A 25,232-nucleotide genomic window follows, 5' to 3' on the forward strand; every position below is an offset into this window, starting at 1 on the left:
CCTGTTTGATAATCTGGCTGTTGAAAATACAGATCTGTGTTTTAGAGTAATTAAAATTCAACAGCCTGTGCTTCCAAAATGATAAGAAAAAACACAAATGAACTCTGTTTAAAATTTTTCTGCTGAAGTGAATCAAAAAAGTGTCTTTAATGGTTTCTTAGGCCTCGAAGAAGAGGTTCTGGATATTCTATAGGGGATTGGTTCACAGAAACTCACTAGTTTTACAGTCTACTTAGATAACCGAGCAGATTCTGGATTAGTAAACAGATATTTGCCAAGCTGGGGTAGCCCGTATGGTCTCCTTCTTTAGAGTATAGATGTTTCATGAATCCAACAACTTAACATTTACAGATTCATAACAACATGTTTGTAAGTCTTCAGGAAAGAATTGCAGGCAGCCCCCAATTTCAAAAAGGATTGTGTTCTGAAAGTTTATGATGACTTGAAACTTACTGTATTTCTCAAAGACACAGTTGTGGGATGGTGATATAACCCCCGTTTAGTCTCCTGGTTACATTAGCCGTTACTGTCCCGGCGTCCCCTTGCCCCTCTCCAGGTAGATTGATCCTCAGTGCTTTGTGCTAATGCAGGAGAGTTGGCCAGGCTGGAGCTGCGTGCCTGTAGGGCAGGAGCAGAGTTGCTGTTTGGAGGCAGCGGGGTTTGTGGAAAGGGTGAGGCAGCTAAGGAAGAATGAGGAAACTGGGGGCGGGGCTGAGAAAGACTACGAGGCGCTGCCAGTGACAAGAAGGGAAGGGCTGGGTGGGTGGGAATTAGGATGCACTGAATTTGCTTTTCCTCCTTTCTCCTTTACTATTCCTACCCCTCCCCTTAACCCTCCTCAGGCTCCTTTGTGTGATTCACCTAATTAGTCTCTGACCTCAGGAGAGAGTGAGTGGAAGAAACTGAGGGAGGGGGCTGGATGGTAAGGAGTGGTTCAGCCAAATCTCAAGGTCAAGGTGGATGATGTCATAGAAACATTATTGTTGATGTCCAGTCGCTCAGTGGTGTCCAGCTCTTTGTGACCCCATGGACTGCAGCATGCCAGTCTTTCCTGCCCTTCACTATCTCCCGTAAGTTTGCTCAGACTTATATCCATTGAGTCAGTGGTGCCATCCAACCATCTCATCCTCTGATGCCCCCTTCTCCTCCTACTCTCAATATTTCCCAACATCGAGGTCTTTTCCAATGAGTCAGCTCTTCACATCAGGTGGCTAAAGTATTGGAGCTTCAGCATCAGTCGTTCCAATGAACATTCAGGGTTGATTTCCTTTAGGACTGACTGGATTGATCTCCTTGCTATCCAAGGAACTCTCAAGAGTCTTCTCCAACATCACAGTTCGAAAGCATCAATTCTTTGGCAGTCAGCTTTCTTTATGGTCCAACTCTCTAATCTGTACATGACTTCTGGAAAAACCATAGCTTTGACTAGATGGACTTTTGTTGGCAAAGTGATGTCTCTGCTTTTTAATACACTGTCTAGGTTTGTCATAGCTTTTCTTCCAAGGAGCCAGAGTATTTTAGATGTTTAGAAACATAGAAAGCATAGAAACATAGCTTTAGGTATTCCCAGGTAGGTCACCACTGTGTCATTGCTCTGGGTTCTCAGAAGTAATTTCGTTGGAAGTAAGATAGTGAGCCACCTTGGAGTATTCCAGTGCTCTTGGGGGGTACAGCGACCCTCTTCCTTGATGTGTTTCAGACATAATACATCTAAAACAACAGGCAGTGGGCCTTTCTCTCTGGCATTCAAGTGCCGAGTGCTCATTCACTTCACTAAGAAGTGTGATTTCCATAAGGAAGTTTCTAAAGTTTGGGCCTCTGATGTTAAAGAGTTAGGGACAGATCACAGAATAGTAGTGCCCGAACAGTGGAATTTTCCTCTTAAAATTGTAGCAGATTTCCTAATTCTATAACCCAGAACAGTTTTCCCTGGAAACATTCCAGGTTTTTCCTCTGTTGTTTTAGTTTGTTATTATAAGCCCTTCAGAGAAAATGTGTGGTAATTGGGTTTTCCTGGGTAACTATCAAGTCCTCAGTTTATTTATTGCGCAAAGGCTGACTGGTATCAAGCAGTATGCATTCAGAGATGGAAGCATGTGCTACTCCCTAGGAGTTTCTGCCCAGTGAGGCTGAGTTATAGGACGACAAGCTTTGTCTGAGTTGTATCCCAAGTAGGGGTGTTTGACTTCACAGAGATAGTGACACTTGACCTGTGGCTTATAAAATGGACATGATTGGATTTGGCATTTAGGTCATTTTCTAACCTCAATAAGAGTGGTTTCATTCTTTGTTTTCTCCTTAATTTAAATACAAAACTGGGCTTAAAGAGCAGCCAAATGGCATTTCAGATCTCAAGTCCCAGTTTGGCATTTGTGTTGTAAATCTTCAGACCCAGCCTAGAAGCTGTCTCTCCTGGGTTACATTTACCATCTGGTGGTTTTGTTGGATTTTAATATAATGATTAAAGTATAAATTAGTAGCCCTAATGAGCACTTCCATGGTTGTCATAGCACCAGGAAGATTAAGCACAGTTAAAGGGCGGTACATCTCAACAGCAGCTCTTTCCTGTGAGTTATTTTCAGTATCAGCTCAGGAAATATCAAAAATTTGTATGGCTCTTTAACTTTGTGCTTCTTGTGTTGGAACCATAGCCACACGGTTTTGGCAGATCTATTTGTTTACATACTTACCCTACATTTGAAACATCCACTAGAAGCATTGGATTTTATTTCTTGGCTATGCACCTTTTCTTTTTTCCTTTTAAATATGTACTAGGAATTAAAATGTGGTATTTTTGTACAGCTATATTCCTTTGATCTCACTCTTGCCAAAACAGATAAGTTAATATTTTATCAAATACATATGTTTTTATGTGACAGAATATCACATTATACCTTTAGAGAGCGTATTTTTAGCCAGAAATAGAAGAAAGAATATCCTACACTGTGATTGTGTGCGCACACACACATGCCCGTGCGTGTGTGCGAGCGCATCCTGTCTTCCTTGATAAAAATACATTGTTTTGAGATAGCTGATATTTGCATATTTGGGGGAAAAAAGATGACATTGTTTTGAGATAATTGGTGGTTTTTCCATGATTTTTCAATAGTAAAAACTGAATATATAGTTTTAGAATTTCACCAAGGTTATGATTTGTTTTTTTGTTTTTCATAAAATTGCAATTAAGAATTGTATCAATGAGGTAGAAATTGCTTTGCAAAATGAAATTTTGATCTTTTTCCAGGAATGTGTCTGTTTGGGAAAGGGCATATGTGGGAAGGGTAACAAAAAGGGCCTTCCTTCTTTTCCTGAGCATTTTTAATTTCTGTAAGGACCTGATAGGTAAAGATAATCAGACAATCCACCAGTCTGTGAGTGGATTAAACCTATCAGTAGGATGTTTGCAACCTAATGAATTGTTGCCTTAGAAATAACCATGAGCAGGAGTTGGGTTCCCAACCTTATCACAAGAGCATCTTTAGCATATGAAAAATGCAATGGAAAGTAGTGGGAAGTGAGCCGGGGACAATAGCATTAAACAGAGCAATAAAATTAAATGAATAGTGTGTATGACTTTTAAATGCTGATGTAGTCAAAGAGGGAAAGGTTAGTGTGTTGATGAGGCAAATAATAAGGGAGGAGGGACCAGTATGAAGAGGTGGAGAAGATGACCTTTGGCCCACCAGTCCTCCAGGTGGCTCAGGGGAATTCCACATGCAGGCCCCTGTTCAAACAAGAGGGGGTGAGTATATTCATATTTCAGGTATTCAGTAAATGTCTGTACTTGTATGCTACTTTGGTAAGTTTTCTGGGTTCTCCCAGACATTTCTTTTAAATGCATCATCTTTTCCTGGGGTTGCATAGATTAATTTGGTATTTAGGGAAAGCCCTTTATTTAAAAAGTAGACCTGTTTATATTAGCCTGTTTATTTTAACACTTTCTTGAAACTGTATGAGGTACAAAGAGAAATTCGAGTTACAGTAGTTTTGGGTGTGGGAAGCTACAAAGCACTGCTGACCTTTTTATTAAAGACTGAGTTTAAGAGTTAAGTTCAGAATGGAACTGCCTCGTTTCTTCTGGATAGTATGGAAAAGCGACTTTGGTGGTTTAGTTTGGGTCTGGTGTTTGTGGATCTCTAGAGGGAAAAAAAAGTATTTGCGAGTAGTTTTGTCATCGGGCAGAGACAGTCTATCAGTGGGGCTATAAAAATTCGATTGGTTAAATAGGCTATCAATGGAGTAAAGTACTATGATAGTATTTCCAGAAAGGATAGCTCTCTTCTGCAGTTGTCTTTCAGAGTTCTTATCCCTTTTTGTTTGGATGTATTATAGATCCATTCTGGTTCCATGTGAGTGTGAATTGGAGTAAGGTTGTATGAGGTATTATTACCCTTTTATATGTAAAGAAACAATCATGGTGATGGTGACTTCAGGAAAAATGGGCAAAGAGGAAATGCAAATGGATTAGTGGTTCTAAGCCCTAACATTGAATGGTCTGTTTACCAGACTCTCCCATTTGTCAAAGTATTTTAGTTTCAGGTTCAGGAAAGGTGAAATAATAAACACTGAACAAAGCAAGTCAGTTTCCCCTGACTGTTTGGATAAAAATTTAAAGGAAAACAAACACATTTAGACTTTTTCTGTTTGAAATGATATCAGTGCTTGTTCTTTGTAGCTCCTGTGGCTTCCATTGAAACCTTTGTTTTACTTAAATCACTTTTTTTTTAAAAGTAAGTTTCTTGGTAGCATATTTTAACTGTTGATATACTTTGTCATATATTATTATCATTTAAACGTTAGGAATTAAAGTAAACCAATTAAAGACTTGGTTTCTAACAAACTTAGAATAGCTTGGTTTTTGTGTTTCCTGCCCTCCCCCCCCTTAATCTGAAAAGCAGTTCTGATTTGAATTGCATGACAAGTGTAATTTCACATCAGGAAAACATATATAATAAATAAAGAAGGAGTAAATGAATAATTGGAAACTTTTTTCTGTCTTCTTTCTGTTGGTCTTTAGATGTATCTACAGTCATAAGTAAACAGATTTCAATTTAAATGAGTAGTTTTTGCACTATTTAATTTTTCTTTAAATAGCTTCACTGTGAGGAAGAGGAGAATAAAGCATAGTTCCTCTGTAACCCCCAGTTAGGTTGTGGGAAGGACTCTGGGGGCAGGGCTCGGGGCCAGGGGAGCTGGGGGCAAATAGGGATAAATAATGAGATCGTTCACTAGTCCAGTATGATTTATTTGTTAACAAAGGTTGGGGTGAAAACATTTAAATGGGGGCCTTTGGGGTAGTTTGAAAACTTTGAAAATTGAAGTGTGTCTTTTAATGGTTTTACTTTAAATGTAGTTTTAGAATCATTAAAGTTCAGAATTAAAGGAGTCATTAGAAAGCATGAGATGGAACTTGCAAAACCGTGGCTCCAACCTGGTGCTTCAAAATACCACATCTCCACTTCTAACGCTATTGTGGAAGTATTACAGAGACCACAAGTTTTAGAAAATTCAAGTGATCTTAGTTACAGAAAGCTTCAGGATTGCTTGTACCTTGGCCTTATTTTCTCCTGCTATGACGGATAATGTTCCCCGTGTGAGGAAAGAGGGCTGCCACACAGATGTGTGACTCCTACTTTTTAAATGGTGATTTCAGGGAGGTGAGTGTTCAAACTAAGCAGAAGCTTTACAAATAATCTCATGCCACTAATATATGGTAGTATATTAGTATTTCTTTCCTTCAACTCTCTGATTCTCCCCATCAATCCAGTTTTTTTTTCCCCCATTTCACTAAAACTTTATTGATCAGACAATATCAAGGATAAGAAATGCTGTAATATCATATACATAGATTCCATATTTAATAGTAACAGCTGGTAAGTTGTTAAGTCCCTATTATCCTATGCAGCAGATCCTTGGTTTGATTCCCGCATTGGGAAGATCCCCTAGAGAAGGGATAGGCTACCCACTCCAGTATTCTTGGGCTTCCCTGGTGGCTCAGACAGTAGAGAATCTGTCTATAATGCAGGAGACCTGGGTTCGATCCCTGGGTTGAGAAGAACCCCTAGAAGGAGGGCATGGCAACCCACTCCAGTATTCTTGCCTGGAGAATCCCCATGGATTCTCCCCCTGTCAGAGGAGCCTGACAGGCTACATTGCATGGGGTCACACAGAGTCGGACACAACTGAAGTGACTTCAGTTCAGTTCAGTCGCTCAGTCGTGTCCAACTCTGTGTGACCTCATGAATTGCAGCACGCCAGGGCTCCGTGTCCATCACCAACTCCCGGAGATCACCCAAACTCCTATCCATCGAGTCGGTGATGCTATCCAGCCATCTCATCCTCTGTCGTCCCCTTCTCCTCCTGCCCCCAATCCCTCCCAGCATCAGAGTCTTTTCCAATGAGTCAACTCTTCACATGAGGTGGCCAAAGTATTGGAGTTTCAGCTTTAGCATCAGTCCTTCCAAAGATAGATATTATCTTCTATTACAGAGGAGGAAACTAAGACTTCAGTGAGGTTTAATAACTTGCCCAGGGGCACACAGCTGATATTCAGAAAAACTGATCCTGAGATAATAATTTTAAATCAGAACATGTTCATATTATAGACTATCTACCCAGGAGACTATGATTGAAAAAATATTACTGTCCCCAGTGTGTTCACTATCTAGAGGAAAAAACACGGGACACCTGCGGTGATTTGTATAGAAATTAATGAGCATTTTCAGAGGCCCAGGATTTTTCATGCAAGATAAGTTTGTGAATTGGAAAGCTTTTATGGGAATAGGTGTTTCAGTGGTTAAAAATGGAAATAATCATGCCATGTTTGCATTTGGTCAAGTTAATGGTGGTTGCTATAAAGAACGAGTTAAAATAGTTCCTGTCATTTACTGGTTGCATGTGGACATCAGTGATACAGAAGGAATTATGCATGCCTCATATTTCCCCACTGATTTACATGACACTTGCTTTTTTATCTATTATTCCAGTTCCTCATTTCATTTTCTGTCAAGTACTTTCCGAGATCTAAAGCACTGTAGTTTTTTTTATTTTCTTTTTTCTTATTTTTTTTTTTTGGCCACACTGGGCAGCATTCAAGATCTTAGTTCCCCAACCAGGGATTGGACCTCTGCCCCTGGCAGTGGAAGCATAGAGTCTTAACCACTGGACCACTGGGGAAGCCCCCCTAAAGCCCTGTAGTTTAAAATTAGTTACTATTTATAGATTCTCCAAAGGAAATAATTTTGTAGGGTGGCAGTACCTTTTATGATACATAATGGCCTTATTATCTTGATGAAAAATTAGATTTAAGAGAATGGTGAATTTTTTTTTCTCCAAAGAGGCAGGTGATAAACTCTCTAGTTGAAGATTAGAGGAAGTAGGATTTCTGGAGCCTTTGAATTATGAGAGGATAAGACCTGGAAACTAGGAGAGGAAAACATTCAGTTGGATTGTAGGTCAAAAGAAATTTTCTTAGCTAAAGCATTTCTAGCATCATTGCTGGGACTACGGACATGTGTCACAGTTGTTGACCTTCTCTACCTAGGGGCTGGTGAAACCTACCTCCAAGGGCAAACTAATTGAAATGCCTCTTTAAATTCAGCACCTGTGTTCATCCTGCCTAACCTGAACTAAACCTGGCTAGTCTTCATTTTAAGCAAATAATGCTATAAATCATATTATCAATTCAGTTCAGTCACTCAGTCATATCTGACTCTTTGCGACCCTATGGACTGTAACACACCAGGCTTCCCTGTCGACCAACTCCTAGAGCTTACTCAAACTCATGTCCATCAAGTCGGTGATGCCATCCAAAGATCTCATCCGCTGTCATCCCCTTCTCCTCCCTCCTTCAATCTTTCCCAGCATCAGGGTCTTTTCCAGTGAGTCAGTTCTTTGCATCAGGTGGCCAAAGGATTGGAGCTTCAGGTTCAGCATCAGTCCTTCCAATGAATATTCAGGACTGATTGCTTTTAGGATGGACTGGTTGGATCTCCTTGCAGTCCAAGGAACTCTCAAGAGTCTTCTCCAACACCACAGTTCAAAAGCATCAGCTTGTCAGCACTCAGCTTTCTTTATTGTCCAACTCTTACATCCATACATGACCACTGGAAAAACCATAGCTTTGACTAGATGGACTTTTGTCGGCAAAGTAATGTCTCTGCTTTTTAATATGCTGTCTAGGTTGGTCATAGCTTTTCTTCCAGGGAGTGAGCGTCTTTATATTTCATGGCTGCAGTCAGCATCCGCAGTAATTTTGGAGCCCAAAAAAGTCTCTCACTGTTTCCATTGTTTCCCCATCTATTTGCCATGAAGTGATACAACTGGATGCCATTATCTTCGTTTTTTGAATGTTGAATTTTAAGCCAACTTTTTCACTCTCCTCTTTCACTTTCATCAAGAGGCTTTTTAATTCCTCTTCACTTTCTGCCATAAGGGTGGTGTCATCTGCATATCTGAGGTTACTGATATTTCTCCCGGCTATCTTGATTCCAGCTTGTGCTTCTTCCAGCCCAGTGTTTCTCATGATGTACTCTGCATAGAAGTTAAATAAGCAGGGTGACAATATACAGCCTTGACGTACTCCTTTTCCTATTTAGAACCAGTCTGTTGTTCCATGTCCAGTTCTAACTGCTGCTTCTTGACCTGCATATAGGTTTCTCAAGTGGCAGGTCAGGTGGTCTGGTATTCTCATCTCTTTCAGAATTTTCCACAGTTTATTGTGATCCACACAGTCAAAGGCTTTGGCATAGTCAATAAAGCAGAAATAGATGTTTTTCTGGAACTCTCTTGCTTTTTCGATGTTCCAGCGGATGTTGTCAATTTGATCTCTGGTTCCTCTGCCTTCTCTACAACCAGCTTGAACATCTGGAAGTTCACGGTTCACGTATTGCTGAAGCCTGGCTTGGAGAATTTTGAGCATTACTTTACTAGCATGTGGATGAGTGCAATTGTGCGGTAGTTTGAGCATTCCTTGGTATTGCCTTTCTCTGGGATTAGAATGAAAACTGACCTTTTCCAGTCCTGTGGCCGCTGCTGAGTTTTCCAAATTTGCTGGCATATTGAGTGCAGCACTTTCACAGCATCATCTTCCAGGATTTGAAATAGCTCAACTGGCATTCCATCACCTCCACTAGCTTTGTTCGCAGTGATGCTTCCTAAGGCCCACTTGACTTTACATACCAGGATATTATATTAGTTTCTGGTATATAGGCAAGAGATTCAGTTTTTTAAACACACATACGTATTTTTTTTCAGATTGTTTTCCATTATCAGTTATTATAAAATATTGTATATAGTTCCCTGTACTGTACAGTAGGTCCTTGTTTATCTCTTTTATAAATAGTAGTGTGTATTTATTATTCCCAAACTCCTCTAATTACCTCTCCCTGCCCGCAGTAACTTAGTTTTCTGTGTCTGTGAACCTCTGCATATAAGTGATATCATATGACATTTGTCTTTCAGACGTTTGTCAGACTTATTTCAGCTAGTATGATAATCTGTGGGTCCATCTGTGTTTCTTTAAATGGCATTATTTTGTTCTTTTCTGTGGCCAAGTAATAGTCCATTGTATATATGTACCACATCTTTAGCTGTTTATCTGTGGGTGGACATTAACATCGTTTCCGTGTCTTGGCTATTGTAAATAGTGCTGCTCTGAATGTAGGGATGCATTTATTTCTTGGAATTGTGGTTTTATCCAGGGCATGCCCTGGAGTGGAATTGCCAGATCAGATGTTGACTCTAGTTTTAGTTCTTAAGGATCCTCCATACTGTTCTCCATAGTGGCTGTACCAGTTTATATGCCCACCTGCAGTGTGGGAGTGTTCCTATTTCTCCACATGAGAAACACTTAATTTCGTTACATTGCTTTATCCCCTATGCCTGGAACAGTGCCTGGCATATGGTAGGCACATAGTAAATATTTATTGAAAGACTGAATAAGGAAGTGGATTTGTGGCTCCTGTGTCACCATTCCCTTCTGTAGCACATTGCCTGGCATTTGCTGTTTGTTGCATTATAAAAGTAATGGCTAACGTGTTGTGTTGACTATACCAAGCACTACAAGGCACACCTTATTCTACTGTTGCACAACACTAACTCATTCTTCTACCAGAGTTTTGTTATCCTTCTTCTTACCACTCCCGCTAAAAGAGGAAACACGTAGTAAATAAAGGAACAAATGGTGTAAGAGATTATAAGCACCTTTGTATCCTTGACCCCAACACATACCTGGCACAAAATAGATGAACAGATCTGAGTAAATAGTTGTCAGGTTATACGTTGCTTTTACTTGCATGAAGTCAGAGTCCAGCTGCATTTTGAGTAAACCAGTGTCCCAGTGACCGGGCTTCCAGAATATACAGGAAACACCTGATCATTTTGGAAAGCAATTACACCGATTTGGAGAATTACTGCTGTTCAGTAAAACAAAGCTCCCTTTGAGAAGACACGCTGAGTTTAAAGCCCTTACGTGCGTCTGTCTTTTTTAGCTATGTAGTGAGCACCCTTCCACATGGTGGGATAGTGACGCACAAAACATTCCATCTCTCTGATTCCACTAGTCCTTTTATCAAGCTTGTGGAACGGTTTTTAACAGTTTCATAAGTAGTGCAAATCTTAAAATCTTCATATGCTATTCAGAAAACAATTTTTAAAAATTGTCTATCACTAGAAAAAATTACAGTTTTACAAAACTCTTCTTAAGGAAAGACCTGTCCCATGTGTTACATGTAAAACTGAAAGTGAAAATATCTGGGCCATCTGTAGGTACCTTTGGAGTGAGCAAAAATTTACTAAGATATCCCAAAGTCAAGAGCCTGATAAAGGGCCTTGTGCAACTTTTATGTATATGGGGAAATGCTCAGAATGTTTTAGCTACAGAAAACCTGTTTTCCCTTGTAGAGTGAATTATTCATAAAATTATCTCAGGATTTGAACATCTGTCTGCATTATTTCAGACTCTGCTTCATTGTCTCTAAATAAAGTGTGTTGTAAACCCCAGCATGGACTAGTTGGCTATCCAGATGGGGAAGATGTTAAGAGTTTTATCTAAGAAAATTATAAAATCTTTTATAAAAATGTTACCTTAAAAAAACTCTCTATTTTATCTTTTAGTATTCTTATTCTATATTGGGTAAAATCCCATGTACTAGCTGTTAAGAAGACAGGTAAAATATTCTTGTGGATTTGCACAGATAACCTGTGAAAGCAATTTAGTAGATTACCTCTTTCTTTGGTGTGTTAAAAGTTGTTTCCAGTTAACAGGTACTTACATAATATTGTGTATGGAGCACCATATTTGGGGAAGTATAAAAGGAACTCTTAAAATAAAAATCAGAAGGCTTTAGTGACGAATATAAAATAAAGATCTGAAGGGTAAAAGTTTTCTCTTGGCTGTCTGAGGAGGCCTTACAAATAGCTGTGAAAAGAAGAGAAGCGAAAAGGAAAGATATACCCATTTGAATGCAGAGTTCCAAAGAATAGCAAGGAGAGATAAGAAAGCCCTCAGTGATGAGTGCAAAGAAATAGAGGAAAACAGTAGAATGGGAAAGACTAGAGATCTCTTCAAGAAAATTAGAGATACCAAGGGAACATTTCATGCAAAGTTGGGCTTGATAAAGGACAGAAATTGTATGGACCCAACAGAAGCAGAAGATATTAAGAAGAGGTGACAAGAATACACAGAAGAACTGTACAAAAAAGATCTTCATGACCCAGATAATCACGATGGTGTGATCACTCACCCAGAGCCAGACATCCTGGAATGTGAAGTCAAGTGGGCCTTAGGAAGCATCACCTGTGTCCATAAGACTGTCTATGTCTATTCTCCATTGTGAAGTGAAGTCTCTTAGTCGTGTCCGACTCTTTGCGACCCCATGGACTGTAGCCTACCAAGTTCCTCTGCGCATGGGATTTTCCAGGCAAGAATACTGGAGCCAGTTGCCATTTCCTTCTTCAGGTGACCTTCCCGACCCAGGGATTGAACCCGGGTCTCCTGTATTGTAGGCAGACACTTTATTGTCTGAGCCACCAGGGAAGTCCATTGCTGCCCTGCAAATAAATTCATTGGTACCATCTTTCTAGATTACATATGTATGTGTTAGTATACAATATTTACCTTTCTCTTTCTGAATTACTTCACACTGTATAATAGGCTCTGGGTTTATCCACCTCATTAGTACTGACTCAAATGCATTCCTTTTTATGGCTGAGTAATATTCCACTGTATATTTGTACCACAGCCTCTTTATCCGTTCACCTGTCAATGGACATCTAGGTTGCTTCCATGTTCTAGCTGTTGTAAATAGTGCTGCAGTGAACAGTGGGATACACATGTCTCTTTCAGTTTTGGTTTCCTCAGGGTATATGCCTAGGAGTGGGATTGCTGGGTCATATGGTGGTTTTATTCCTAGTTTTTTAAGGAATCTTCATACCATCTTCCATAGTGGCTATATCAGTTTACATTCCCACCAAAAGTGCAGGAGCTTTCCCTTTTCTCCATACCCTGTCCAGCATTTGTTGTTTGTAGAGCTGGTTGTTTATTTTGGAAATTAATCCTTTGTCAGTTGTTTCATTTGCTATTATTTTCTCCCATTCTGAGGGTTATCTTTTCACTTTGCTTATAGTTTCCTTTGTTGTGCAAAAACTTTTAAGTTTAATCAGGTCCCACTTGTTTATTTTTGTTTTTATTTCCATTACTCTAGGAGGTGGGTCTTAGAGGATCTTGCTTTGATTTATGTTATCAAGTGTTCTAGCTACGTTTTCCTCGAAGAGTTTTATAATTTCTGGTCTTACATTTAGGTCTTTAACCCATTTTGAGTTTATCTTTGTGTATGGTGTTAGGAAGTATTCTAATTTTACATATTATTATATTTTAATTCTAAATGTTATATAGAATCCTTGTTTTAAAAAAATATTAAATGTAGAGATAGTGAAAAGTAAAATACTCCCTTCTTTCCCTCTCATTACCCTCTTCTGTTCCAGCTGAAAGATAAGGGTTTTGAAGGATTTTGTTTGTTTGTTTTTGTTTTGCTTTCTAATATGGAAAGTTTTAGAATGAATGGAAAGTTTAGGGGTAGTTTGTCTCTGTCCCTGGGAGGCTATTGTTATCTTGGAAGTAAGTGAGAAAGACAGAAGCTGTCAGCCCTATTTCCCCCTGGGCAGGAATAGCATCTTCCTTCTTGTGTGTCAATGCCTGACATGAAAACTAACGCCCCAGAAGCTCAGTGAATGGTCAATGCCTAACATGAAAACTAACGCCCCAGAAGCTCAGTGAATGGTCAATGCCTGACATGAAAACTAACGCCCCAGAAGCTCAGTGAATGGTCAATGCCTGACATGAAAACTAACGCCCCAGAAGCTCAGTGAATGGTCAATGCCTGACATGAAAACTAACGCCCCAGGAGCTCAGTGAATGGCCGGAGTTAACGCATGTCACAGCTGGAGGAGTGGAGGCTGCTTTGTCTTTCTGTTGTTGTTTTAGTCTTTAATTAAGTCGTGTCTGAATCTTTGTGACCCCATGGGACTAGAGCCATTAGGCTCCTCTGTCCATGGAATTCTCTGGGCAGGAATACTGGAGTGGGTTGCCATTTCCTTCTCCAGGGGATCTTCCTGACCCAGGGATTGAACCTGCATCTTCTTGGCAGGCAGATTCTTTACCACTGAGGTACCTGGGAAGCCCCCTTGTTTTTCTACCTGGTGTCTTAATTTCTCTTTACTTCCCTCCTCTCTTCTTTTTTTCTTTCTTTCTTTCTTTCTTTTTTTTTTTTTTTTGTGCTTTTAGCTAGTGGCTCAGAACAGAGGATCAGTGTTTTGAAGGCCTACTAGACTCTTTATGCTATTTAACCTCATATGAAAGTCTGTACAAGTATTGGGCTTTACATTGCGAAGTGAAGTTCATATTGGCAAGGAAATCAGCAGTTTCATTCCACAAGTGACACTTCCTTCCTATATCATTCATAGACCATCTCTACCTATATTGGTCTTTGACGTTGTTATCATTGTGATCGTTATGTATCAAAGAGGGATGAAGCTAGCTTTTCGAAAGTTACTTTAAAAAGTATCTTGTGACTCAGCAGGATACCTTTAAGTCATTTATGTTGGTAATTGAAATTCTTTAGAAACAGGAGACTGTATTGTGAAACCGGGCTTTCAGTCTTCCTGTACAAGTAGTAAACTACCACAGAGAAGCAGTGAAATTAAACGTGGAAAACAAGCCCAGGAGTGACCTGCAAAACCACAGCTCACATGATCTCACTGCAGGAGTTCTTTACTCAGATGTGTGTGCCGGTGATGAGCTGTTTCACATGACTGACCATGCAGAAGCTTCTGTCTTGCAGTCCTTTTTGCTACAAGTCTAGACCTCTAAGTGTCTAGAGTACTAATTTTCTTTTAAATACTAGAGATGATCTCACACACACACACACACACGAGGAGAGAGAGAGTGGACATAGGAAAGTGAACTTTCTATGTCTCAGACATTGTTAGAGCATTATTTACATTAATTCATTTAATTCTCATAAAACCCTGTCAGGTAGACATTATGATATCCCCATTTTATGGATGAGGAAATGAGACATAATGAGGTTAAGTCAGTTTCACGTATCTAGTAAATGCTTAGGTGACGACTCAGGCAGTTTTGCTCCAAGGCAGAGTGTGTCTAGCATCTACTCTGAGAAACTATGAAACTATGATGAAATGTTTGTGACCCTGCAAAAGTGCATCCGTTTATCTCATTTCTTGAATGCATGTTTATTTTTACTTCCCTTCCATTTTCTCTGACTCTAGAAAATGTTGCCCAAGTTTGATAAAAATGTTGTGATTTTGTTTGTTTCCCAGTCAAGGGAGCCAGAGATAAAGGAGGTCAATAATGTAACCAGTGCAAAGGTAACAGTGATATTGTTTTGTGGAGGACAAAACTTTCCTGAAGCCATCTGCAGATTCTCCGTCTTAAAAAAAATGGACCTGTATCTAATGTACTCTGAGGAAGAAATGGGTCCCATATGGGTCTTTGGGGTTGTTGACAATTCATAGTTGATCTAGAGTAGTCTAAGAGAAATGATAGTTTTTCATGCGTATTTTAAATAAGGAAGTGGACTCATTTATTCATAAGCGATAGTTTAACCTTCCCCTCTTTAGCTACTTATGGGCTACCAAGAAGCCTACTATCTTTTTCCTCCGTGTCAGTGGGAAATCCCAATTACAGGTTGTGGTTCCTGTTAGAAAATGGAAACACTCAAGTAGGCTCGAATACAATAAGATCTTAAACAGTAAGTAGATTTGGGTTTAACTGTTGATTTCCTTATAATCCCCCACTATTTAATTATAGTGGGGTCTGTATTTAATACAACATTTTATTTTGTGTGATGTGGAATATGTCTTGTGTCTGTAATAATAGCAATAATACCTTAACTTGAAGGTGGCTTGCGTTTATCCTGGCAGAGTCTGTGTAGATGTAAATGCAAAGTTTAGTTAGGAATTCATGAAGCTAGGTTCATATACCCTTCAATATGATGTGAGGATAACGCTATTAGAAATCACCAGTGCACCAGCTTTGTATGTAAGGATCCAGAAAATGACATCCTCCTTGGTAGATGTTTTGTTACGTTCTGTTCACTCTGTTGGTGAGGGAGGGTTAAGGATGGCCAAATGTTGACAGATAAGCTTGACAGCAGTTTATCAGCGACACACACCCTAGGGGAGGAGGACATAGCATTCCACATGGGGCCACACAGAGGTTGCACTGGAACCAGAGTGAACCACCTGGAGCTGTGGGAGCCAGACTTTGTACCATCAAGAGGAATCCTTGGGAGAATGTGACTGACTAGTTTCAGTAATCTCACACAGTGACTGGGAACTAAAATCACCTATTCAAGGATAAGCCACAAGAGTCCCTATGGTAAAGAAGATTGTTTGACCAGGGGGCCTTATCTGAGGGAGCAGAGTGGGAAGAGCAACTTGTAATTAGGCCATTTGGGGCCCTCTTCGTTTTCCCCCGATGTCAGGGCAGAACTCTGTATGGACCGTTACACCATAGTGGCTTCATACTGAGTCACGATCAAGAGTGTAGCAGGGTCAGAGGACCTGGTCATATTTTCCAAAAGTCTCACCACATTTTCAGTGACTGTTAGGATTATGATGAAAAGACATTAGCAGAAGCAGTGTGGCATGCACGCTTGACACAGAAGCACGTGGTCACCCTGGTAGAGCTGGTAGTCAGAGGTGAGCTGTTCATCCCTGCCTGCTCACCGCTCAGTACGTTCTCCCAGCCTGACTCCCCTGCTAGGGTCCCTGTCTAGTGCTGAAACTTGATAAAGCTAAGGGGAAGTGTTGATTTGGATCCCAGCTCCCATCACAAATGGATTATTTCTTGTGTGTCTTGCTTGCTTCCTAGCTGCAGGAACCTCTTTCTAACTAGTAAATCTCTTCATTTCTTACCACACAGAAATGCACTCACCCTCCTATCACCATCTCCCATCACCCGCCAAGTCACTTGCATTTCTGCCTCCATGCCTTTGCTCACACTGTTTTCCCTCCAGTCCTCTCCTATTTAGGAGACCTTTGTTTCTCCTTTCATTCACTGAAGTATCTTCTCCCAGGTGCCCATACCTCCAATTTATCTGACTGCCCCAGTCTGCATGGGGTACTTCTTTCTCTGCTTCTGTAGCCCTAGTGCCTGTGAGCTGCCTTTAACATTTAGCATGCACTTACTTTTAGTTGTTCTCTGTTTAGAAAATGGTCCCTGCCTTTTACCCTATTTACTGCAGTTATCCTGATTCCTTTTGCCTTTATTAGTTGAAGAGAGTCTCAATTAACAGGTAAAAAGAAAAGCAACCAATAGAATTTACAGTTTGAACATCATCTATGACTAATTCTGTTAGAGTATCTTCATCTAGTGCCTAAAATAGAATGCATAATAAGCCCACAATACATATTTATTGAAATAAATGGTACAGCAGTTTTATATATTAAATATTATATAAAATATATATGTTAGCTTAAGAAATATTCACAACCTTAAAGTTGAAAGTTCTGTTTTATTTGGTGGAAATTTTTAGGACTTAAGTCCGGAAGGCAGCTTCTCACATAATCCTGAGAGAACTGCTTCAAGGAGGCAAGGGAAGAAACCAGGTTTTATAGAATTTTCACAACAAAGGGAAGGTAGCTGGAACATCAAGAGGTTTTTGTTAATTAAACAACAATTAATTAAAGGAAACCAAATATTTCAAGTTAAGTAATTTAGTGTTTTTCTATGTACGAGAAGATGCAGGAGTCTGGGCTCACTGAAATCATTCCTTTCATTTGCATCTTCCTGGGTCAGTATCCTGTGTTTTCTTCACATCCTGAGTTCCTCAGTGCTCACCATAGGGAGTGGCTACAGCCTCAGGGCTGCCAGATTTAGCAGGTATTCTTTTCCTTCCTGAGTGCCCTGGAGGGCTGGAATCTCTGATGACTGTGACATCCTTGTTTACTGACATGGCAGGAAATACTCCATTTCTCACATGTGTGAAAATATATGTATATATGTACAATATATGTGTATGTGCATATGTGTGTGTGTGCATGTCTAAATATGAAGTGTCCTCATATATTCATCCCAACCTCATTATTTCTAGTGGCCTCTATTTGGTGTGATACTAATGAATTACATGTTACATAATGAGGAGTTAAAGGGAAGAAATGATGTTGGGTCAACATCTCTTCATTTAAACATTATTTTTCAACAAGATAAATACCATCTATGCTGCAATAAGAAAACTGGATTGGAAACCTGCTGTATTTAATTTGGAAGCAATTCTAAGCTCAGTAGAATTCTTTCCTATTTGTGTTAACAAAAAGATTTCTATTATCTATATTTCTTGAAATGCATTTTAAAGAATCATTCATTCCTCAAATCCCTTAAGAAAGCAAAACTGCTGGTAGTTAAATGTTTGGTACTTATTTTAGCTAGTACTTGTTTCAGAAGACATTTTTTTTTATGCTATAAGTTTATTTACAAACATATCTAGGATGCTGAGTTCAAGGGATTGATCCTTTTAAGAGACTGCACCTCTTAATATGCTCCTCTTCCTATCTGTCTCATGGATTACTTTTTAAGCAGTTGGTGTCTTACTATAAAAAAGGGTGCAGCTAATCCAGACCCAAAGAACAAAGTCATCATAGCTAGTAGTCTCCACTTCTTTTCCACTGAAAATGGTATATTCTTCCCTGGACCCTCCTCATAGTGGCTCCGACGAACCACTGAGGTTGTGAACCTCCGAATGATCTGTCCCAACATAGCGCTGTTGGACGCTGTACAAAAGATCCAGAGACTGGAGGCGGAAGAAATGGCGGCTGCAAACCTACCGCTCCTTGCCTCACGACCTTGCTCCTCTAACTCAGAAGACATTTTTATAACAGTTTATTCCACTGTAACTCAGAACAGCTCAGACTTGAACCAGATGCCTTCCAGCTAAGTTTGAGGGGCATGCATGTGTAATTGTGTCTGACTCTTTGCGATCCCATGGACTGTAGCCCTCCAGGCTCCCCTGTCCATGGTTTTCTCCAGGCAGGAATACTGGAGTGGGTAGCCATCCTCTTCTCCAGGGGATCTTCCTGATACAGAGATTGAACCTGTGTCTCCTGCATGTCTTGCATTGCAGGTGTATTCTTTACCCACAGAGCCACCTGGGAAGCCCCAAGCTGGAGGGACAGGGGAGTCTGTTGGATTGTGATTGACTTTGGACTTCTCCTTTGTCCTTAAGATTGGACCAGGAGCTCTGGAGGGCATGATCTTACAGGCCAGGAGTTTTCCCACAACCCAGACAGAGCCCTCTGGGAGATGCCTAATAATATGGTGCTGTTTACTGTGGTCTCCTTAACAGTTGTGTGGTTACTCTGTGGCCTCTATAGACTGTTGAACAATCCCTTTACAATCTCTCTTTCTCTTTTTTAAAGCTATCAACTGACTGGCCAGAGGGTCTCTCCTCCTACCTATTGTCTAGAGACTCATGCCAGTGGTTTTCCTAAATAAGCCCCTACATACTGACTACAAGAGAAGGCATAATCTATGTATCTTTCCCATTTAAGAAGCAATTAAAGGGAAAAAATAAAGGCACTCTTGAAAATACACAGAAATCTAAACCTGGGGTGTGGGCAGAATGCCTGAAGAGTGGGTGCTTGAATTAAAACTTCAGTTTCTAAGTTTGGGATGTGTGTGTTGTCTTTGAAAAAGTAAGTAGAAATGTTTTGTTTTGTTTTTTAAAGCAGGAAAGGGTAAATAATGAAGTCTCATCTCAGACTGTAGCCCCAGAGGCAATGATTTTTATCAGTTTCTTCTGACTTCCTCAAAGAGGTCTTCTTTGACCATCCTTTTCAACTTTCCTGTGTTTGTTTTCTTCTTGATACTTCACATGTATTGTTTATTTATTTGTTTACTTGTTTGTTTTTTGTCTCTTCTTCTAAAATGTAGGGCTTCCCTGGTGGGTCAGAGGTTAAAGCGTCTACCTGCAATGTGGGAGACCTGGGTTCAATCCCTGGGTCGGGAAGATCCCCTGGAGAAAGAAATGGCAACCCCACTCCAGTATTCTTCCTGAAAAATCCCATGGGCAGAGGAGCCTGGTAGGCTGCAGTCCATGGGGTAACTAAGAGTTGGACTCGACTGCATTTTCGCTTTTCACTTTCATGCATTGGAGAAGGAAATGGCAACCCACTCCAGTGTTCTTGCCTGGAGAATCCCAAGGATGGCAGAGCCTGGTGGCCTGCCGTCTATGGGCACAGAGTTGGACACGACTGAGCGACTTCACTTTCGCTTTGCACTTTCATGCATTGGAGAAGGAAATGGCAACCCACTCCAGTGTTCTTGTCTGGAGGATCCCAAAGACCGGGGAGCCTGGTGGGCTGCAGTCTATGGGGTCGCACAGAGTCGGACACGACTAAAGCGACTTAGCAGCAGCAGCAGCCTGTCTGCATACATTTTATATGCATATATTTATATAGATAGACACATGTGCACATGTATGTGTGTGTTTTTCCTTTTTACACAGATGGATGCACACTGCTCTGTGCCTTGACTCCTTTTGAACCTTCCCGTATTCTTGGAGAGCAACCTGTATCATTGTGCATAGACCTGTTTCATTTTTAAAATAGCTGTTTAGTATATCATTGTATGAATGTGCCCAGTTTATTTAACCAGCCTCCTACTAATGGCCATTGATGGAAACTTCTTTTAAAACTGCTTGTTTTGTTGTTAAACCTTCCTGACTCTGGAATCTGCTTATGTAAAGTGCTCACATCTGGGTAGGTTATCATCTGCCTTAAGGAATTTTGAATTCCATTTTGTGTTTTAGCCAGTTTTCAGAGTTGTCCTTCCATGCGTGTGTGTGCTCAGTTACTTAGTCGTGTCTGACTCTTTGGCGCTCCATGGACTGCAGCACACCAGCCTCCTCTGTCCAAGGGATTTTCCAGGCAGGAATACTAGAGTAGGTTGCCATTTCCTCCTCTAGGGGATATTCCTACCCAGGGATCAAACCTGCTTCTCCTGATCCTAATTTGGCAGGCAGATTCTTTACCACTGAGTCACCTGGGAAGCCCTTGTCCTTCCATGACTGTATTTTAAATAGCAGCCTCAGGGTACTGATCTTGATTTTGTTTCTGTCAGAATACAATTTTAAGAATCCTAGTAATAGAAAGATGGCACTGATGAACCTATTTGCAGGGCAGCAGTGGAGATGCAGACATAGAGAACAGATTTAATGGACACAGGTATGGGGCAGGAAGGAGAAGGTGAGACGAATGGAGAGAGAAACATGGAAGCATATTCACTACCATATAAAAATAGATAGCCAATGGAAATTCGCTGTATGACTCGGGGAACTCAAACTGGGACTCTGTAACAACCTAAATCTTCATGACACAGATAATAATGATGGTGTGATCACTCACCTAGAGCCAGACATCCTGGAATGTGAAGTCAAGCGGGCCTTAGGAAGCATCACTACGAACAAAGCTAGTGGAGGTGATGGAATTCCAGTGGAGCTATTTCAAATCCTAAAAGATGATGCTGTGAAAGTGTTGCACTCAATATGTCAGCAAATTTGGAAAACTCAGCCGTGGCCACAGGACTGGAAAAGGTCAGTTTTCATTCCAATCATAAAGAAAGGCAATGCCAAAGAATGTTCAAACTACCGCACAATTGCACTCATCTCACACGCTAGTAAAGTAATGCTTAAAATTCTCCAAGCCGGGCTTCAGCAATACATGAACCGTGAACTTCCAGATGTTCAAGCTGGTTTTAGAAAAGGCAGAGGAACCAGAGACCAAATTGCCAACATCCGCTGGATCTTCGAAAAAGCAAGAGAGTTCTGAAGAAACATCTATTTCTGCTTTATTGACTATACCAAAACCTTTGACTGTGTGGATCACAATAAACTGTGGAAAATTCTGAAAGAGATAGGAATACCAGACCATCTGACCTGCCTCTTGAGAAACCTGTATGCATGTCAGGAAGCAACAGTTAGAACTGGACATGGAACAGCAGACTGGTTCCAAATAGGAAAAGGAGTACGTCAAGGCTGTATATTGTCACCCTGCTTATTTAACTTCTATGCAGAGTACATCATGAGAAACGCTGGGCTGAAAGAAGCACAAGCTGGAATCAAGATTGCCAGGGAAATATCAATAACCTCAGATATGCAGATTGCACCACCCTTATGGCAGAAAGTGAAGAAGAACTAAAGAGCTTCTTAATGAAAGTGAAAGAGGAGAGTGAAAAAGTTGGCTTCAAACTCAACATTCAGAAAACTAAGATCATGGCATCCAGTCCCATCACTTTATGGTAAATAGATGGGGAAACAGTGGCTGACTTTATTTTGGGGGGCTCCAAAATCACTGCAGATGGTGATTGCAGCCATGAAATTTAAAGACACTTCCTCCTTGGAAGGAAAGTTATGACCAACCTAGACAGCATATTTAAAAGCAGAAACATTACTTTGTCAACAAAGATCCATCTAGTCAAGGCTATGGTTTTTCCTATAGTCATGTATGGATGTGAAAGTTGGACTATAAAGAAAGCTGAGCACTGAAGAATTGATGATTTTGAACTGTGGTGTTGGAGAAGACTATTGAGAGTCCCTTGGACTGCAAAAAGATCCAACCAGTCCATCCTAAAGGAGATCAGTCCTGGGTGTTCATTGGAAGGACTGATGTTGAAGTTGAAATTCCAATACTTTGGCCACCTGATACAGAGAGCTGACTCATTAAAAGAGCCTGATGCTGGGAAAGATTAAAGGCAGGAGAAGGGGATGATAGAGGATGAGATGGTTGGATGGCATCACCGACTCAATGGACATGGGTTTGGGTGGACTCAGGAGTTGGTGATGGACAGGGAGGCCTGGCGTGCTGCGGTTCATGAGGTCGCAAAAAGGCAGACACGACTGAGCTGCTGAACTGAACTGAACTGAACAACCTTGATAGAGGGGTGGGAAAGGGTGGCAGGGACGTTCTAAAGGAAAGGGACATGTGTACACCTATGGCTTATTCAAGTTGATGTAAGACAGAAATGAAACCAATATTTTAAAGCAGTTATCCTTCAATTAAAAATAAATGAGCAAAAGAGAATCCTAGTAATAAATGTGTTTCTGGGGAAAGGGATGATGGTGGAATTTATGACTGTAGAAGTTGCCCCTGGAAAATGAAGCAGACCAGATTTTCAGAGTTCATTATGCAAAGTTAGTTTTTTGTTGTTTTTATTTGTTGTTGTTTTCTGAAGCCATTTTTAAAATAATCTAGTTTACATTTCAGCGAACGCTGGATATTTTTCTGTGGTTTGCCTTTCTAAAGCTAGAGATCCTCAGCTTGCTAGTTTTAAAGGCTTGGATATTAATACCTCTAAAACTCATTGACAATGAGTAAAAACACTAATTTTGTACATTTTATGCTGCAAGTTTTTTTTTTAACTTATTTTTGGTTAACAAACACCTCCTGTGCTATCCCTTATTTTAGTGATTTTATTATTTATATTTTGTGGTTATTAATCAAAACATTTAACTCCAAAAAGTTAACATACTATATACATGTATTCAATTATATATATACATACACACATATATATAGTTGTTGTTTGGTTGCTCAGTCATGTCCGACTCTTTGTGACCCCATGGACTGCATGCAGCATGTCAGGCTTCCCTGTCCTTTAGCATCTCCCAGAGCTTTTTCAAACTCATGGCCATTGAGTCAGTGATGCCGTCTAACCATCTCGTCCTCTGTCGTCCCCGTCTCCTCCTGCCTTCAGTCTTTCCCAGCATCAGTGTCTTTTCTAATGAGTTGGCTCTTTGCCTCAGGTGGCCAAAATATTGGAGTTTCAGCATCAGTCCTTGCAATGAATATTCAGGATTAATTGCCTTTAGGGTGGACAGCCTTAATCTCCTTGCAGTCCAGTGGTCTCTCAAGAGTCTTCTCCAGCACCACAGTTTGAAAGCATCAATTCTTCCATGCTCAAGCTTCTTTATGGTCCAGCTCTCACATCCATACATGACTACTGGAAAAACCATAGCTTTGACTATACAGACCTTTGTCTGCAAAGTGATGTCTCTGCTGCTTTTTAATATGCTGTCTAGGTTAGTCATAGCTTTTCATCCAAGGAACAAGCATCTTTTAATTTCTTGACTGCAGTCACCGCCTGTGGTGATCTTGGGGCCCAAGAAAATCTCTCAGTGTTTCCCCATCTATGTGCCATGAAGTGATGAGACTGGATGCCATGATCTTCGTTTTTTGAATGTTGAATTTTAAGCCAACTTTTTCACTCTCCTCTTTCACTTTCATCAAGAGGCTCTTTAGTTCTTCTTCACTTTCTGCCATAAGGGTGGTGACATCTGCATATCTGAGGTTATTGATGTTTCTCCCGGCAATCTTGATTCCAGCTTGTGCTTCATCCAGCCCAGCGTTTCTCATGATGTACTCTGCATAGAAGTTAAATAAGCAGGGTGACAATATACAGCCTTGACGTACTCCTTTTCCTATTTGGAACCAGTCTGTTGTTCCATGTCCAGTTCTAACTGTTGCTTCCTGACCTGCATACAGATTTTCAGAAGACAGGTAAAGTGGTCTCATATTCCCATCTCTTGAAGAATTTTCCACAGTTTATTGTGATCCACACAGTCAAAGGCTTTAGTATAGCCAATGAAGCAGAAGTAGATGTTTTTCTGGAATTCTCTTGCTTTTTCGAAGATCCAACGGATGTTTTCAATTTGATCTCTGGTTCCTCTGCCTTTTCTAAATCCAATTTAAACATGTGGGAATTCTCAGTTTATGTACTGTTTAAGCCTGGCTTGGAGAATTTTGAGCATTACTTTACTAGCATGTGAGATGAGTGCAATTGTGTGATAGTTTGAGCATTCTTGGGGCTTCCCTGGTGGCTCAGATGGTAAAGCGTCTGCCTATAGTGCGGGAGATCCAGGTTTGATCCCTGGGTCAGGAAGATCCTCAGGAGAAGGAAATGGCAACCCACTCCAATATTCTTGCCTGGAAAATCCCATGGATGAAGGAGCCTGGTAGGCTACAGTCCATGAGGTCTCAGAGAGTCAGAGACGACTGAGCGACTTCACTTGAGCATTCTTTGGCATTGCCTTTCTTTGGGATTAGAATGAAAACTGACATTTTCCAGTCTTGTGGCCGCTGCTGAGTTTTCCAAATATGCTGGCGTATTGAGTGCAGCACTTTCACAGCATCATCTTTTAGGATTTGAAATAGCTCAACTAGAATTCCATCACCTCCACTAGCTTTGTTTGTAGTGATGCTTCCTAAGGCCCACTTGACTTCGCACTCCAGGATGTCTTACTCTAGGTGAGTGATCACACCATCGTGGTTATTTGTGTCATTAGGTCTTTTTTGTATATTTCTTCTGTGTGTTCTTGCCACCTCTTCTTAATCTCTTCTGCTTCTGTTAGGTCCATACCATTTCTGTCCTTTATTTTGCCCATTTTTGCATGAAATGTTCTCTTGGTATCTCTGATTTTCATGAAGAGATCTCTAGTCTTTCCCATAGGAAGGCTTTCTTATCTCTCCTTGCTATTCTTTGGAACTCTACATTCAGATGCGTATATCTTTCCTTTTCTCCTTTGGCTTTCACTTTTCTTCTTTTCTCAGCTTAATAGGCCTCCTCAGACAACCATTTTCCCTTTTGCTTTTCTTTCTTTATATACGTGTGTGTGTGTGTGTGTGTGTGTGTGTGTGTATGTATATATATATAATTTTTT

At 40.5% G+C, this 25,232-nt stretch overlaps 2 protein-coding genes across 3 annotated transcripts in view; one reads left to right on the forward strand and one right to left on the reverse strand.

The window, feature by feature from the left end:
* The window catches only part of FGD6 (FYVE, RhoGEF and PH domain containing 6), a 104,592-nt gene that overhangs the window by 11,178 nt on the left and 68,182 nt on the right, over positions 1 to 25,232 (forward strand). The gene's annotated exons all lie outside the window — the stretch shown is intronic.
* Positions 17,987 to 18,503, reverse strand: LOC129655182 (cytochrome c oxidase subunit 7C, mitochondrial-like). Its single transcript, XM_055585281.1, has one exon. It carries the CDS (start codon positions 18,386 to 18,388, stop codon positions 18,086 to 18,088), a length of 303 nt encoding a protein of 100 aa, XP_055441256.1. The 5' UTR covers positions 18,389 to 18,503; the 3' UTR covers positions 17,987 to 18,085.

Source organism: Bubalus kerabau, chromosome 1 (assembly GCF_029407905.1).
Source record: "Bubalus kerabau isolate K-KA32 ecotype Philippines breed swamp buffalo chromosome 1, PCC_UOA_SB_1v2, whole genome shotgun sequence".
In the NCBI taxonomy this organism is placed as follows: Eukaryota; Metazoa; Chordata; class Mammalia; order Artiodactyla; family Bovidae; genus Bubalus; species Bubalus kerabau.

What these genes read in the sequence shown, in the direction of transcription:
- LOC129655182 (XM_055585281.1), bottom strand. Translation starts at nt 18,388, where the DNA reads ATGTCTTCTGAGTTAGAGGAGCAAGGTCGTGAGGCAAGGAGCGGTAGG.